The 17,955-nt window shown below is 48.3% G+C and overlaps 1 protein-coding gene across 2 annotated transcripts in view; it reads left to right on the top strand.

Annotated features, from left to right (window-relative positions):
• WNT4 (Wnt family member 4) overlaps positions 1–17,955 on the top strand; it is a 51,585-nt gene that overhangs the window by 25,730 nt on the left and 7,900 nt on the right. For both annotated transcript variants that reach the window (XM_081871260.1, XM_081871261.1), the window contains exon 2: positions 13,475–13,710. In XM_081871260.1, the coding sequence (XP_081727386.1) occupies positions 13,475–13,710 (236 nt within the window). The remainder of the gene's footprint in view (positions 1–13,474; positions 13,711–17,955) is intronic.

The raw sequence follows: 17,955 nt of genomic DNA, 5'->3' as shown, positions 1-17,955 counted from the left end.
TGAGTAACCCAAGCATGTCAGGGTCACTCTTTGGAATAGCAGTGGCTGAGCAGTGTCTTAAGATGGTTTACGCAGAGTAAACCTTTCATGGCGGATGAGAGCCTCGTTCACCAGCCAAGCTTCTTGATTCAAAAGCATGCCCATGGAGTCTTGTGCCACATAATAATATAATAAATATTTTTAAAATTTATATCCCACTCTTCTTGCTGGGTTTCCCCAGCCACTCTGGGTAGCTCCCAACAGAATATGAAAAACACGATAAAGCATCAAACATTAATAACTTCCCTAAACAGGACTGCCTTCAGATGTCTTCTAAAAGTCAGATAGTTGTTTATTTCCTTGACATCTGTTGGGAGGGCGTTCCACAGGGCGGGCGCCACTACTGAGACGACCCTCTGCCTGGTTCCCTGTAACAAGCACAAGCAACAAGCAAACCAATAAATCAATAGATTTATTGTGCCACATGACCAGATCCTGTGTTGAGGATTCGTACGGCTGTGCCCCCCACTGTGCTGTGCAAAGTTGCAAATGGTGGTGGCAGAATCAGGTCATGTCCACGAACCACATACTCCATATCCGGTGTGCTCAATTTGCTAGCTTTTGAAGCCTCGTCCACACCATGTTAGCCACAATCCATATAGATCCCATAGTTTCTTGACCAGGCATATACAAACTCAGCCCTCCAGATGTTTTGGGACTACAACTCCCATTATCCCTAACCAGTGGTCCCAAAACATCTGGGGGGCGAGTTTGCCTATGCCTGTTCTTGACAAACAGAATTGTGGAATTGTCAGGTTGGAAGGGAACCCAAGGGCCATCTTAGTCCAACCCCTGCAATGCAGGAATCATGGCTAAAGAGTCCCTGGCAGATGGTCAACCAACCTCTGCTTTAAAAACTCCATGGAAGGAGAGTCCACCACCTTCCAAGGAAGTCTATTCCACTGCCAAGCAGCTCATACGGTCAGAAGGTTCTTCCTAATGTTTAGCCAGAATCTCCCTTCTTGTCATTTGAATCCATTGGCTTTTGGGTCCTGCCCTCTGATGATCTCATATACCTTACAATAACCCTGAACGAGGCATTATGGCATAGTGGAACCTTCTCTGGCTTGATGTCCTTCAGATGTTTTGAGCTGCAACTTCCATCAGCTCCAGCCAGTATGGCCCATGGTCAGAGATGCTGGGAACCACAGTCCAAAGCATCTGAAGGAGGGCACCAGACTGGGCGGAAAGATTGGCAGGGTGGTTAAGCGTGTGGGGCTATAACTGGAGAGAACTAGGTTCAAATCCCCACTCCTCCACATAGCTCACTGGCAGAACGTGAGCCAGTTGCTTGGGCTTGATCCCCACAGGGTTGATGCAAGGATAAAAGCAAGGAGAGCCACATACACCATTTCCTTGGAGGAAAGTTGGGATAGAAGGAATGAGTGAGATAACCAGCTTCGAGCCAAGAGAGGGTGACTCAGGAGATTAGTGTTAAAGGCAGCAGAGTCTAGAGGAGACTTGGGCATTTGCTAGGGCTGGCTCCAGGTTTGAGGGAGCCCTTGGCCCCCGAGGGCCGCCATTTTAATTTCCCACAATGCCCTGGTGTGCCTGATGCATTGTTGTTGCTCTAGGCCATTGTGGGGAATTTAAATGGCTGCTAGGGCTTGCTCCTTGTTTGAGGGAGCCCTTGGCCCCCGAGGGCCGCCATTTTAATTTCCCACAATGCCCTGGTGTGCCTGATGCATTGTTGTTGCTCTAGGCCATTGTGGGGAATTTAAATGGCTGCCTGCCGCTGTTACCACTGCCGAGTAAGAGGCCTAGAATAGGCGTCGGTGCTGGCGATTCGTCCTGGGGGACTGGCTTGGGGTCCCAGCAAGTGCTTGAGGGTGCTGGGTGCTGGTTCCAGGCCTGCTCTGCACAGATGGAAACCTGAGCGAGACGGAAACCTGAGTGAGAACGCTCCCATTCAGTTCTGTGCCAAGACACGTGCCCCAGCAGTTGGCTTCCAAAGGCGAAAAGGATGCTTTCTCTCTCTCCCTCCCTCCCTCTGTTTGGACTCTCCTAAACCTGAGAAGCCGCAGAACATTTATTTTGTTTGTTGTCCGTAAAGAAAGGGAGGAGAACCTGTCAAGCTGTCAGACAGCGAAAAGCTCACGGGACGTGTCGCTGCTCGCATTCCCCCCCCCCCCATTGGCGTGAGCGAATTCGGCCTAGAGGGAACTAACCGACTTTGCTCTCAAAACAATGTTTCCCTGCAAATCTCTCTCCTTTTCTCTGCAATTTATTTCCCCTCTCCTCTCCCTCCCCACCCCACAATCCTACTTTTACCTGCTCCTACCTGCATAAGCACCAGATCTTAACTGACCTGCAAGAGCTATTCTCCATCCCTTTACAGTACATTACTTTTGCCACACGGCTGAAAGCTCACTGCAGGTTAAGCTTGTTTCTAGAACATGCAAGGAACTCAGAGTTGCATCTGGTGCTAGAGTTACCCAGAGCAAAGGAAAACGTAAAGGGACCCCTGACCATTAGGTCCAGTTGTGGCCGACTCTGGGGTTGCGGCGCTCATCTCGCTTTACTGGCCGAGGGAGCCGGCGTACAGCTTCCAGGTCATGTGGCCAGCATGACTAAGCCGCTTCTGGTGAACCAGAGCAGCGCACAGAAACACCGTTTACCTTCCTGCTGGAGCGGTACCTATTTATCTACTTGCATTTTGACGTGCTTTCGAACTGCTAGGTTGGCAGGAGCAGCAACCGAGCAACGGGAGCTCACCCCATCATGGGGATTCGAACTGCCAACCTTCTGATCGGCAAGCCCTAGGCTCTGTGGTTTAGATCACAGTGCCACCTGCACCCCCCTTTTTTTTAACCCAGAGTAGACCCGCTGAAATCAGTGGTCATGACTAACCTGCATTGCATGGACCCAACTCTACTGTTCTGTGGTTCTAACTTAGCTTCCCTAATTTCAATGGGTCTACCCTGAGTAAGACTTAAGTCAGCTGTAATTCTCGCTGCACTGCTTGTTTTTCATTCAAAGGGAAAATACTTCAGGGGGGATTGATTTGTGAGTTTCTTCATACTGGGCTTTGTTTTGCAGGTGCATTCTGCAACATGTCATCAAAACAGTAAAAATTATACTGGACCATTCACATAACATTTGCTTTATATTTATATGGGAATAGCTGCAAAAAACAACGGAGCCCATTTAAATTATATAAATAAGTACTTGCAGTATGAAGTCTTGTGTTGTAAGAACTGTAACTTTAAGAACTTGGGTTGCGCTTCCTTGCTTCCTCCTCCCTTCCATTCCTTTTTCCTCGTGTGTTATGTCTTTTTAAATTGTCAGCCTGAGAGAACTGATTTCTGCAAGCTGCTCTGAGAGCCTTTTTGGCTAAGATGAGGGCATAGAAATGTCATAAAACTCATAGATCATGTCAGCAGCATGAATATTTATATTTAAAGGTTTGTACAATGGGTTTTAAGGGTTGCAGGAAATGCTAGTCTTACTCAGAGTAGTCCCACTGAAGCTAATTAATATGGCTTAGATGTCTGGCTCTTTTAAGGCTATACAGAACCTTCTCTAACTACATAGAAACTTTATTCTCAATAATAATGGATAATACTTTTATTTTTTTATAAAGCTGTGCTATTTGTAAAGGGAATCTTATTCTCCCATAGGAGCTGTGCTGGATCTTTGTACTTTCATCCTTCCAGGTGACGGCGCTTTGTAGTTTAAATTTTGGACTCCTTGTTATTTTTGCACTTGTTAATAAATCAATAAAAGGGGTGGGTGGGTTATGGGCTAGTAACTTTTGCAGGTTTAATTTACAAGGCTGGTTTCCATGCTCAATATACACTTCAGAGAATCCTTGGTCATCTATGGTGACCAGATGAGTTAAACATAAGGCTATTTGGGACCGTGACTGGGATATCATTAGAGTCTCTGGGGCACCTATTTAAGACATTTTTGTAGAGTCCAGGAGAGGCCCTGGGACTGGTGTGAGCTGCAAGGAGCAACATCTGGCAGCTGTATTTCTAGAGCTGATGCCATGACGCTCCACTCTATCGCTGAAACCACACGCCTTATCTTCATTTTCATCCTCTGGAGCCGCAATAAGTGTTTGTTTGGGAAAGCTCTTATCGGGAGAATCTGTTTTGGAAACGTTTGAAAGGGCTCCTCCTCTGCTTGAGTTTCGGATGCTCCCATCATCTGGAAAGATCTGGGAAATATCTTGGGCCTTTGAACGGGCGCTCTCGTCCATTGCCAACTGGAATTCTCTCATGCTTCCCTGGCACCTCTTACTGCTGCCGCTGGGAATATCTTATGCTGCTTGCAACATGGTCTTGGGAAAGGGACTGCAGAGGCTGTAGGACACAGCTAGTGGGGGGGGGGGAATCTGTGGCACACTAGGTGTCACTTGGCCTACAATTTCCAGCATCTTTGGTCATACATTGGCCATGCTGGCTAGTCCAACTATGTCTAGAAGGCTGAAGTTCCCCATCTGGGCAATAGGGGGCATCTGGGATTTCCGGCAGGTTGGTCATGGGTGGAAGAGGACTGCCAAAAGAGCCGTGAGCCAGATTTTGGCATTCCGAAGGTCCAGTCTTGTGACTGCTTGCTGATGGTGCATATACAGTACGGATGGGCAAAACTGTCCACTTTGACTTCTTTCTCTTTCTCATTTCCTCCACTCTTAAGGTCATTTCTCCACATTTCTATCTCAGTTTGCATTTTTTTAAAATTGTGAGAAACCACCGGCATTACAGTGTGAATTTCCGCTGAGAAACGCAATTTTTTGTGCGCAGTTTTGCCTAATGTTCACATCATTTCAAAGCAATTTCTCCTAATGCGATGTGTTTCCTTCCACGAATATAGGCCTCTATAGGCACACTTTACCATAGTAGGTGTTTTTGTTTACACGCTGCTTGGGGCTGGAGAGCTGCCTTGCAAAATTCCAAAAAGTGTGGGTTTCAAGGGACGCTTTGCGTGTTGTTTCAGAAAGTGCAAATTAGAGTGTTTGCCTTTAAATGCAAACTGAATTCCTTCCCTGTGTCATCTAGAGAAATACACTTGTCATGATTTTAGATGGGGTATTATTATTTGATACGTTTTTGATTCCTGCACCTGCCTTTAGTTGGGCATATTATTGAATTTTTGCTTTTGCTTATTGGTCTATGTGGATCAATAATACAGTCGTACCTTGGTTTTTGAACAGCTTAGTTCCCAAGTGTTTTGGCTCCCGAACACCGCAAACCTGGAAGTAACTGTTCCTGTTTGCGAACTATTTTTGGAAGCTGAATGTCCGACAGGGCTTCCAATTGGCTGCAGGAGCTTCTTGCAGCCAATCAGAAGCCACACTTTGGTTTTTGAATGCTTTGGCAGTCCAACGGACTTCCGGAATGGATTCCATTCGACTTCCAAGGTATGACTGGAATTCAAAAGCCAATATATATATTTTTTAAAAAAAAATACAAACTAAATTGAATTTCTCCTTCACCCCTAGTATCCAGCAAAAAGAGAAACAAACCCCTTTGCCAGAAAAAAATGAGTTATATCTCTGAAAAGCATTCCTGCATCAAAGCTGCTCCATTTGGAGACGCTGTAACTTGGAGAAGGAAGGTCTTCCAGGCTCAGTTTTCAGCATCTGCTGTTTAAAAGGGCCAAGCAGCAGGTGACCTGAGACCATGGAGAACTGCTACCAGTTAGAGTAAGTAATGATGAACTTGAGAGTGCGCAACGGCTCAGCATGGCCGGTCCGTATGTCCACCTTAAAAGAGGCCACCAGATTCTTATGTGAAATTGACAAATTTCTGACGCCTCCGACAGCCAGGAAGATCAATATGGACCCTGTGGAAAGGGAAGTCAGGGGTGCACAGAATGCTGCTGCCCCTTCAGCTTCTGGTGGGCATTACGGCTACAGAACAGTCATCACCAAGAGCGAGGAATGGAGATATTTCTAGAGTATAGTTGGAGCCAGCAGAGAACGGCTACTGTTTGGTGGCGGGCTTTGGAATGGGGAGAATCCATAGCATGTTTGAGGAAGAGCTGTGGATACAGCATCCGGATGGCTTGGCTGATTAGAGTGTGGTGCTGATAATGGCAAGGTTGCAGGTTCGATCCCAGTGACACCTGCATATATTCCTGCATTGCAGGGGATTGAACCAGATGATCCTCAGGATCCCTTCCAACTCTACAAGTCTAGAAGGTCCCAACTTCAATCCCCAACATCTGCAGGTAGGACTGGGAGAAATCCCAGTCTGGAATTCTGGAGAGACACAACCAGTGAGTGATACTGAGAGCTAGATGGACCAAGGGTCTGGCTCAGTATAAGCCAGGTTCCTCTGTTCCATGTTTGGCTGCAAGAGCAAGAGCAACGGTTCCCAAGAGTTACTTTTATTTTTATTTTTAAAGCAAACAAGTCAGGCAGACAGAAGGCGCTGGAGGAGTCGATGGGTGGATGGACTAAGCTCTCTGTTGTTTGAAGGCTTCTTCTGGCTTGGTCCCATTCCATCCAAAGTTGCTTCTACTCACAACCAAACATGGAAGAGGCCTTTCCTTAGGCTGCTTCCCCCACCACCCAGCTTGGCTTGGAAGAGAGGAGGGAGAGACTTGGAGGTGGTTGGAGCCTCAGGGACCCCACAGGATGTGCCCAGTTCCCAGTGGGTTAGTCTGCAAAAGGCTTCAATTGGGGCTGGGACCCCGTGGTAAAGGGCATCTGCTTTGCAGGAATAAGGAGCTCGGGTCAATCCCCAATGACCATCTCTAGGCAGGGCTGGGAATGTCCTTTGCTTGCTTGAAATACCAGAGGACTACTGCCAGTCTGTGCCAACCTCATGGTGCCAGATGGATGCAAGCATTGTTGCCAATCAGCTTTCTTCTCATTACAGTGTTACCTTGGGTTTCATATGCTTCAGGTTACATACACTTCAGGTTACAGATTCCACTAACCCATAAATAGTGCTTCAGGTTAAGAACTTTGCTTCAGGTTGAGAACAGAAATCGTGCTTTGGCGGTGCGGCAGCAGCAGGAGGCCCCATTAGCTAAAGTGGTGCTTCAGGTTAAGAACAGACCTCCGGAACGAATTAAGTACTTAACCCGAGGTACCACTGTAATCAACTAGCTTAAGGAATCTTCTACATGAGTCTCAAAGCAACCTCCACACAAACACCAGGAAATCATCGGCAAATGCTTACGAAAACATTGCCCCCCCCCAAAGAAAAACCCAATTGAAAGGCTGGTTAAAAAATCAGCACAAACCACAGAAAATACCTTTCCACCCAACTGGAAAAGCCTGCTGAAAAGAACAAACAAATATGTCTTGAAATGCTTCTGCTTGTCGTATCTCAGCAGAAATACGGGGGCAGCCACGATGAAAGCCCTGCACCGAGTTAATTTGGGCAGGCTTCCAGTCTTGGGGGGGGGTGGCAGAGGGGACAAAGGAGGGACTCTCCCCTGTCACTTCCTGGGTCTGTAAGGAGCAAGGCAGCCTCTCGAGTAACTTGGGCCTCACACTATATGGGGCCTTCTATTTTTCTGCCCAAATCTTGAGCTTCTCCTGGCAGCGCAGCCTGGCTTGCCCAGTGGTTGAAAGGCCTGACTCTGTGAAGAGAACAGGGAGCCAGGAAAAGCTCAGCCTGGGCTTCAGGAGGGAAGTGGTTTTGAGGGAGCCTCTGGTGATCAGAACGCTGCCCGTGCTGAGGGAGGGTTGTGGCAGCCAGCGCTGGCAGCCAGTGTCCTTCGCTCTGCTGACTTTGGCCGGCTCTCCACCACTTTGGCTTCTCCTAATAGCCCTTGGATACACTGTGACTCCTCAGCCCTGACAGGGCAAGTCCTATCCCTCTCCATTCTGGAGAGACAAAGGACAGCTGTTGAGCTCGGGAGAGCAGCAGGCTCCCTGGCCGGGGGGGGGGGGGGGCAAAGAGGGGGAGAAGAGGCAGGGAGAGGAGGGAATACCTCCAAGCCCATGTGTACATCTTGCGTACAGTAGCAGCTAGGGATAAGTGAAATCTCTCCGTTTCAGGTTCAGTTCTCCGCTGTTAAGTTCCATTCTTTATGTTTCCACACTGGATTGCGCTTAAAAGACCAGGGGGCGAGGGATAAGGTCCTCACAAAATATTCGTCAGCAACTTGGTTCGGATTCCTCCTAACGGACACATGTTTGCATGCAAGCTTGAGTAATTATACACGTGTTTTGCAAAGCAATTTTCCCCTAATGTAATGGGAAGAATTGAGTGTCATAGTCCTCTGGTTGTTCCATTAGCACAAGTATTTGTGCTTGCCAGGCAGAACAATCCCTTGTGTGCTGTTCTGGGGCTTCTCCTGACTCTCCAGAGCAGATCTGGGGGGATATGTGTGGGGAGGAGAGGGGAAATCCCCACCACACTAGCAAGAGCCCTTGCTCTGGCTTCTACTAGTGCACCAGTTTAGCTGAATGCGCCCCAATGCATTTTCCAGTGCCGTTTTCACTATTATATGCATTTTTACGCACACTTGACTGTTGCCTATATATTTTTGCATGCATTACCTGGCTGGAGAACTGCACTGCAAAGTCTGGAGGCGTGTGCATTTAGAAGTGTGCATTTCTCTTTGTGTGTTGTTTCAGAAAGTGTAAATTCAGTAGCTTCACTTTTAAATGTGGACGGAATTGAATTTCTTCCTAACCAGCAGAGCGCTGAAAGCTGTGCAGTGTGGAATAGTGTGCGATGCTAAGGAGTGGCATTCTAGGACAGGAGTGTGTCGCGCAGATACACTTTCTTTTGCATGCTTCGGGGTGGATCGTAAACGCTACACCTCTTGACTTCTGGGGCCTGTGGGATGTCGGGGAAAGGGATCCTGGCGCCCTCTAGCACCCAAAGTGGTGAAGTACAAGGGGAACTGGCAAGACCAGCAAAAGAAGCTCTTGAACAGCGATGGACCAGTGCTCAAAGCTGGGTGATGTGTTTGCAAAAGCATCTAGCTCTTGCAACAGCTTTTTGAACTCGAGTTGAGTCAGGCCACTATCCCGTGGCAAGAGGAAGTAGGAAGCTTGGGTCTATTTCTGCTTTGTAAAACGAAGCCCGTGAAATGAGTTGACTAGCCAAGGGCTGAGATGCCTTTTTCAGCCTGGGGGCCACATCCCTTTCTGCACAACCTTTCAAGGGCCACAAGCAGGTGGGCAGCAGCAGAGGCCCAAAGTGGGTGGAGCAATGGATGCAAATATTATTCTGTACACTAAGCTAGTTTCTAAGGGACGCGTGGCGCTGTGGGTTAAACCACAGAGCCTAGGACTTGCCGATCAGAAGGTCAGCGGTTCGAATCCCCACAACGGGGTGAGCTCCCGGTGCTCGGTCCCTGCTCCTGCCAACCTAGCAGTTCAAAAGAACGTCAAAGTGCAAGTAGATAAATAGGTACCGCTCCGGTGGGAAGGTAAACAGTGTTTCCGTGCGCTGCTCTGGTTCGCCAGAAGTGGCTTAGTCATGCTGGCCACGTGACCTGGAAGCTGTACGCCGGCTCCCTTGGCCAATAAAGCGAGATGAGCACCACAACCCCAGAGTCCTCCATGACTGGACCTAATGGTCAGGGGTCCCTTTACCTTTACCTAAGCTAGTTTCTACACACACTCCTTCTCTGTATCCAGGGAAGCAACAAGCATTATTTTTTATTAAAGATTTGTGGTACAAAACAAACAAATAAACAAGAGAAAGTACATACAGTGGTACCTCGGGTTACAGACGCTTCAGGTTACATACGCTTCAGGTTACAGACTCCGCTAACCCAGAAATACTACCTCGGGTTAAGAACTTTGCTTCAGGATAAGAACAGAAATCATGCTCCGGCGGCGCAGTAGCAGCAGGAGGCCCCATTAGCTAAAGTGGTGCTTCAGGTTAAGAACAGTTTCAGGTTAAGAACGGACCTCCGGAACAAATTAAGTACTTAACCCGAGGTACCACTGTACTGCGTCTCCACTTTCAAATCATAGAGTCTTTTTTTCCAGTTTGTATACATTCAGTATGAGACACCATTGTCATAGACGTTGGGGGCAAAGAGAGGGGGGAGAAAGAGGGACGGAGAGGGTTGGTGGGGGAGAAATGATATTTTCATTATGAGAGTTGAAGGACACCTTCCAACTAGGCAGAAAACACTCCAGAAGAGTGAAATGCAGGGTTGCCAGAAGGTGTGGCCTGCCGAGACTCTCAAGGGCCAGACAGAGGTTTGGAGGGCCACATTTGGCTCCTGGGTGTGAAGCTCTCCATCCCTGGATTAAAAGAGTGCCATCGTGTTGGGGCCAGTCTTCCTTTTTTATTTCATGACAGAGTCATTTGTTAGGAAGAAGAGCAGCAAGGGCAATTTGCTGGGGAGATTCCTGGCATCCACAAAGCGCTTCCTGGCTCATGGTGCAATCCTGTTCACAGCTCTTCAGAAGTAAGTCCCATTGAGTTCAGTGGGGTTTACTTCCAAGTAAGCAGGGTGCAGGATTGTGGCAGGCCTCTCCAGGCAGTACCTCGAAACAGCTACCCAGGGGGGAAGACAAGGGTGACCTAATCAGCAAAAGGTCATCCTAGCATCAGGGAGATCCGGGTTCAAGTGCTTGCCCATCCAAGGTGACGCTGAGCCAGTCATACATTCAGGGCTTCGCTTTACCTCTCAGAATTGTTGCGAGGGCGAAATGGGAGGAACTGTGTATGCCAGCCTGAGCTTTTTCAGTGGCGTGCGGGGGAACGGCAGAATGAAAATGCAATAAAACTATTTGCAACTTTTTATTTGTCAAAAAGAAATTGTCGTGGTTTCACAGCGATCCACTTCCTTGGTGGGTGGTTATCGTAATCTTTGCTTTTAGAACTTCTCTTTCGTTCTTGTGACAGTAATGGTTTAAGAGTGGGGAGCTGATGAAATCTTTTGGGGGTGACTGGTCAGGTGCCCATCCCCATGGGCTCTTTGCAGAGCCGGCCCTGCTGTTAGGCAAATGCAAGCACTGGGGGTTGGCGGGGGGTGGGCAGGCAATAGCATCTTGGTGTCTGAAGTCAGAGGTGTGTGGCCTTTATTCCCGAAGTTAGCCTGCTGGTCTGCGTACTGTAGAGAAGGCTGTCTCACTGTAAGTCCTGGGGGCAGCATTTAGCTGCCGGTTGAGTCAACTTCTATACAATGGTACCTTGGTTCTCAAACTTAATCTATTCCGGAAGTCCGTTCCAAAACCAAAGTGTTCCAAAACCAAGGAGCGCTTTCCCATAGAAAGTAATGCAAAACAGATTAATCTGTTCCAGACTTTTTTAAAAAACAACCCCTAAAATAGCAATTTAACATGAATTTTACTATCTAATGAGGCCATTGATCCATAAAATGAAAGCAATAATCAATGTACTGTACTATAAAATAGATAAGACGGTATTGTAGATGATAAAAATTAAAATATTTTTTTTTTCTTACCTGCGCTGATGATAGTCATTGTTTGGATGGGGGGCTTTTATCCATTTCTGCAGTCACACCGTCAGTCAATCAGTAGCTCACCTGGGTTCCACACAGTCACAAAAACAAATTAACCGAAAAAGCCTCGAAACCAAAAATGCAAAATAAATAGCAAAAGTGCAAAACTTAATCCGTTCTGGAAGTCGATTTGACTTTTGAAATGTTCAAAAACCAAGGCACAGCTTCTGATTGGTGCAGGCGCTCCGGAAACAATAGCCGACAGCCGCATCGGACATTCGGCTTCCGAAAAACATTTGAAAACTGGAACGCTTACTTCCGAGTTTTCAGCATTTGGGAACCAAGGTGTCTGAGAACCAAGGTACCACTGTGCATGTATTTGCAGTGCGGAAAGTCTGTTTCTCAGCAGCAGGGCCCCGCTTTGCAAGCAAAAGAGCCCCAGGTTCAAGCCCCGGCATCTCTAGCTGGGCTGGGTGAGACCCCTGCCCAAAACCTTGGAGTGCCACTGCCAGTCAGTGTAGGCATTACTGGACTAGATGGACTATCAGGATGACTCCGTCTAAGGCAGCTTCTTATGTTCCTTCACGCTAAGCAGCAAAGTGTGAGCTGGCTGCACGGCTGCACACACCCCATATATTTCAAGCACACTTGGAGCGCATCATTTCCCCCAAAGAATCCTGGGAACTGTAGTTTGATCAGAGTGCTGGGGGTTGTAGCTCTGTGTGGGTTAAACTACAGTTCTCAGGATTCTTTAGGCAACATGATGTATGTGACTCACTTTTATTTTAACATTTTCAAAGCTGGTGGAGGCAGCTTCTTTTCACTAAGCGTTTGGAGACAGGGTCAGAGATGGAGTAGCCACGGCTGCTGTTTCGTTTTTGTGGATTTTTCTTTTCTTTTCTTTTCGTGGGTATTTCCAATGTATTTTACTAGAGTTTTGAATGATCTTATGTGGCTAGCTACCGTGGGGTCTCTTTGAGCAAAATATGGGTTGTATATTAAAGAGAATGAAGTTGTATGGACAAGAGTTGGGGGCCAAAGCAGACGTGACGTTATGGCACCTTTGCATTTAATGTGCAAGTTGGGGGGGGGAATGCAAAAGAGCATCAGATGAGGCAGGGGCTATACTGATAAGTATCAGAATCACAACAGATATGGAAGGGGGGAAGGGAGGGGTTCTCCCCGCAAAGCAAGCAAGATAAGGGATTTTCATCAGGATTGCAGCCATGGTTATTTACCCCTCCTGTCTGTTGCAATTCTGATCATTATTGCTATAACTCCCTTTGGCAGGATGGGGTACCTCCATCCCATGGGCCCATCTTGGAAAGCCCTGAGGCCATTTGTCAGAAACCACAAACCTCGCCTGCCCATCTTGGTTTGTGATGCCATCTGATGGGCAGGAGGGCAAGGTTAAACCCTGCATTGGATGTGTGCACCTTTTCCCCTTAGGGAACAGACGGGGCACGCAGCCAACACATCAGGATTTAACCCCTTTTTTGCTCAACACCTGATGGGCCAGGGTTTGAATCCTGCTCAGTTTTGCAAGATTCCATGCAAAAATAAAAACCAAAAAAAAAAACTTGAGGACTTCAGAGCACCTTGCACCTGATGTCATTTGGGACATCAGTTGATTGACAGCTGAGCAGCCTCACCCACTTGTCAAATTTGGCCTCTGGAGGCTGATCCTGATATGCTCCTGGCCCGTGGAGCTGAAAAGGTTCTCTGCCCCCACTTCAGAGTATATATATCCCACTCCTCCATGAAGATTACTGGGGGTTGTGCTAGATGACCCCTGGGGTGCCCTTCCAGTTCTGTGATTCCAGGGATCAGACCTGAGACCTTCTGTAGGCAAAGCCGTTGGGCCACAGCAATGGAGGAAAGGGTTAAATGATCTTTACACCCCTACTGCTATTTGCATTTCTTAAACCTGCATGCTCAGTGCAAATTTTTTTAAAAAAAAAATGCAATGAACCTGCAGTTTGGCCTTTGGCTACTGGGTTTGCTGTTAGGTGGCTGGTATCCACTGCTCACTTCATTGTTGTCCTTGTTCCTCCTCCTCCCTTCTCTCCCCACCCCCATATCGTCCTAGCAGATATTTGGCAAAGCTGTCTTCTGTGGGAAGTATCTCTGAGGAAGAGACCTGCGAGAAGCTGAAGGGTCTGATCCAGCGGCAGGTGCAGATGTGCAAGAGGAACTTGGAGGTCATGGACTCGGTGCGCCGGGGGGCACAGCTGGCCATTGAGGAGTGCCAGTTCCAGTTCCGCAACCGCCGTTGGAACTGCTCCATGCTGGACAGCCTGCCAGTCTTTGGGAAAGTGGTGACACAAGGTGAGGTTTCCCCCCTTTGGGTGCATTGGGCCACATGCAGAAAGTTCCCTGGGTAGTGGGAGGGACATAGCTCAGTGACAGAGCCTCCCCTTTGCATGCAAAAAGTTCTGGGTTCAATCCCCAGGCTGGGAGATACCCCTGTTCAACAACCCTGGAGGGCTGTCACAAGTCGGTGAGCTAGATGGGCCTGATGGTCTGCCTTGGTGCGAGGCGTCTCCCTATTTAAGCAAGCTTTTCTCAGAATCACGAGGATCGGTGTCTTGCTTTTTTAATAGAAGGGCCATGGCACAGTTGTAAAAGCATCTACTTTGCTTGCAGTGGCTCCCAGGCCAATCCCTGTTGTTTCCAAGTAGAGCTGGAAATGTTCCCTGCCAGAAACCTTGGAGAGTGGCAGTCGGTCAGTGTGGAAAATACAAAATAGCTGGACCAATGGTAGACCTGGGTGATACATCAATATATCGCCCAGGACCAGTATGAGGAGCAGACCACGATGTCGGTTTCAACTCAGCAGTACAGTGGTACCTCGGGTTAAGTACTTCATTCATTCCGGAGGTCTGTTCTCAACCTGAAACTGTTCTTAACCTGAAGCACCACTTTAGCTAATGGGGCCTCCTGCTGCTGCTGCGCCGCCGGAGCATGATTTCTGTTCTCATCCTGAAACAAAGTTCTTAACCCGAGGTACTATTTCTGGGTTACCGGAGTCGGTAACCTGAAGCATCTGTAACCTGAAGCGTATGTAACCCGAGGTACCACTGTATATTGCTGGGGAAATCGCCACCTTCTCCCGATTCCCTGTGCTAACAGTGTCTGTGAAAGTTCCTTCCTCCAGCAGCGCTGCTAGCAGAGGGACTCAGAAGCGACGGCGGTTTCAGCAGTGATATATCGCTGAGTGAAACCGCCATCACACTCTACCCTCATAGGACGGAAAGGGAGAAACAAGCTGTATTGGCGAGGTGCTGATACAGCTTGTTCCTCCCTCTGTATCTTTAAACTGCTCAGCTGAGGAGTGTGCAGCTGCCCTTGCCTCAGTCGAGTAGTTAAAGGAGCCCCCAGCCCAGTGCTGGCTCCCACAAGCTGGCAGCAGGGTGGGGGCTCTGTGAAACTGCTAAGCTAGGGAGAGTGTGGTTGCTGCACCTCGCAGTGAGCAGTTAAAGGTGCCCTGATGTTCTTGCCGTTCACACATAAGCAAGGAGAGTTCTGGGCCTGTCTCAGCTGGGGGACGGGACCTTCCCACCCTGCAGTTGAGCAGTGCAAGCAAACTGCATTATCCCAGCCTGCAAGCCTGGGTAAAACTGCCTGGAAGTGAGAACTAGGGCAGTTTCATCCAGTGTCTCTAAGGTAGAGAGAGGCCCATGTATCTTGTTTTTTCAGCATCGCGGTATATCTGTGATGTTTGGCTGGCGATGCACCACAATGTTGAAAAGCTGATATCGCCCAGCTCTAAGCAATGGTCTGACTCAGGCAACAGCTATCCTACTTTCAAGAAGCAGGTTGATTAGGAGAGATGCAGGCATCTGGGGCATAGGAAGATTGGGGGGAAAGTTTATATGTATTAGGGGGGAGGCATACTTCTATAAAGGCTTTCGGGCCAAAGCGCCGCGCTCCCCACCCTGGCCTTCAAGGTGGTGATACACAGTTAAAATCATTTTTAAAATAAATAAATAATGCAATTCAATGCATAGGATACGTAATTGACCAACCAGCCCAGCATTATGCATTACAAAGGTGTGTTTTTTTAAATTTATTTAAACATTTTTTCAGTACAAACAGCAACCACAAAAAACACATACAACAAAAACCACAACAACACTAATAACACAATTTAACAATTCAGATTTGAGTACTGATATACCTATAACTACACCTTTTTGACAATATTTCCCCACTTCTCCTCCCCCTACTTCCCACCACTTTCTGCCTTATCGCTTAGGTATTCCTTCCAGATTTCTTCATATTTATCCATTCTTAATTTCCATCGATATGCAATTCGTTCGTATGTAACTAGTCTGTCCATATTGTCAATCCATGTGCTCAATGGGATCTTTTTGCGGCTCTCCCAATTCATCAAAACAAGTTTCTTTGCTTCTAATATGGCACGGTACATCCATTTATTTATTTTTACCCCTTGTAATATCCCACGTTTTCAGTATATAACTTAGAATTAAATTCAAATTCCCCTAAATAACAATTTCTTTTTATTACTCTTGCTATATATATCCTCACCTCGCACCAAAATGATCTTATCATCGGGCAGTTCATCATGATATGTACTAAGTTTGCATTTTTACTTCCACATTTCCAGCAGTTGTCTGCATTTGTTATTTCCTTCTGGCAAAGTTTTGCTGGAGTCCTATGCATTACAAAGTTGAAGATAGGCAGGATTAATATCCAAGCATCTCCGGCCATTGTCCCTCTTGAATGAGGCTGGTGGGAATTGGAGTCCAGCAACACATGCAGGGCCACAAGATAGCGCCCCCCCCATCCCCGCTCAGGAGTCTCATAGTTCAGGTGCGCTAGATACAGCAAGCAGGGTCCTCTGGGAAAGGGGCTCTCAAGTGGGGCATGAAGGCAGCAGACTCCTCCAGTTGCTTGTTTGCAGCACTCTGGATTCCAAGGTAGACTGCACCTGGATTTGGAGGTTCTATTTCACCGGCACAGCTGATAGCTACCAAATCAGGCCATTCATCCTCCCATGAAATTGTACAAGCGTTCAAAGGTCCAGGATTAAGGTCTGGGATTGGTTTGGGGGCATCCTTCAGATGCTCAGTTATATACACACACCACACACACACAAAACAACAACCCAGAGGTCTCTGCCCTTCTCTGTGAACTGCCCCCCACCTTACAGCTACCCACCCACGCTCAGGTTGCCATCCTCGCCACCACTGCGCCTCATTTACCGTATTTTTCACCCTATAGGACGCACTTTTCCCCCTCCAAAAATGAAGGGGAAATGTGTGTGCGTCCTATGGGGTAAATGCAGGCTTTCGCTGAAGCCTGGAGAGCGAGAGGGGTCGGGGCGCACCGACCTCTCTCGCTCTCCAGGCTTCAGGAAGCTATCTGCAAGCCTTGGGAGCCCGTGGGAGTTCCCGCCGGGCTCCCAAGGCTTGCGGACAGCAGCCTGCAGCCCCAAACCCAGGGAGCACAGCAGAGCACGCCCTGGGCTTCGGGCGGGAAGTCGCTCTGGTCTCCCTAGGCTTGTGGATAGCAGCCTGTTCTGGGGGCTGGGGTCGGGGGAAGCTCGGGCTTCCCCTGCCATTCCCGCACCTGGGGGGGGGATAAAAAAAATTCTTTATTCCCCCCCCAAAAAAAAAAAACTAGGTGCGCCCTATGGGGCAAAAAATACGGTAACTTTCCTCTGGCCGTCTTCAGAGCAGGGCTGCAGATTTGTGCTTGCAAAGGTTTCGCCCTGGAAATGCCAGAAATACCAGCGAGTGAAGTCGTCTCCCTCTCGGGCGGCCACAGAGCGAAACCCACGGACGCTAGGCCTGCTATTAACCTCGATTAACTCGGAGGTCGCTCGGTTGCTTTGAGTCTCTGGTGCCTGAGCCGTCCTGACCGCCGGGACGTTTTATTTCTCTGCGCCCACCCCCCTTCTCAAACACCCCTCTCTCCTGTTGAGGCTCTGGGATTGGTGTGTGTGTGTGTGTGTGTGTGTGTGTGTGTGTGTGTGTGTGTGTTAAAGGGCATTTGTGTCCTTCCCTGCTGGCTGTTTGGGGCTGTGAGAATGGAGCAAAGGCCTCTCGGTGGAGCCTGTGCCAGGATCTTCCAAGACAGAAGGGTCTGTTCCAGTCTAACCACCCCTTGGCAGGGACGGAGTGTTGCAAGACATAATTGAGAACTGCTAAACCAATATTCCTCTTTCATTAACTCCACCCGCATGCACCTACCCACATGAGGGTGACTGGGGGGGGGAGGTAGAAAGAAGAACACACAGAGCCACCAACATAGCTTCACCTCTTCTTCTTCTTCTCTTCCTCCACCCCCTGCTTTTGCAAAGTTGCAGAGAGAAAGCAATAAGAGGAGTTCTCAGCCTGGCTTGGTAGATGTTCCCAGCCTGGGAGCAGAGCAGAAAGAGTATTAGAGAGGAGTTTGGACTCTACTGAGAGGAGTTTTGGACAGGGGTGCGTGTGTGTGTTTAATTTTCCTTGCTAGGCTTTAATTGGAACCGCACGGGTTCAAATACTGACGCAGCAAGTAAGCATACAGGCTGGGTCTGGAACCATGGTAGAGAAGGAAAGGTTT

This window comes from Podarcis erhardii (assembly GCF_964252035.2).
Source record: "Podarcis erhardii genome assembly, chromosome: 7".
NCBI lineage: Eukaryota > Metazoa > Chordata > Lepidosauria > Squamata > Lacertidae > Podarcis > Podarcis erhardii.
This window is presented reverse-complemented; position numbering and strand designations above follow the sequence as displayed.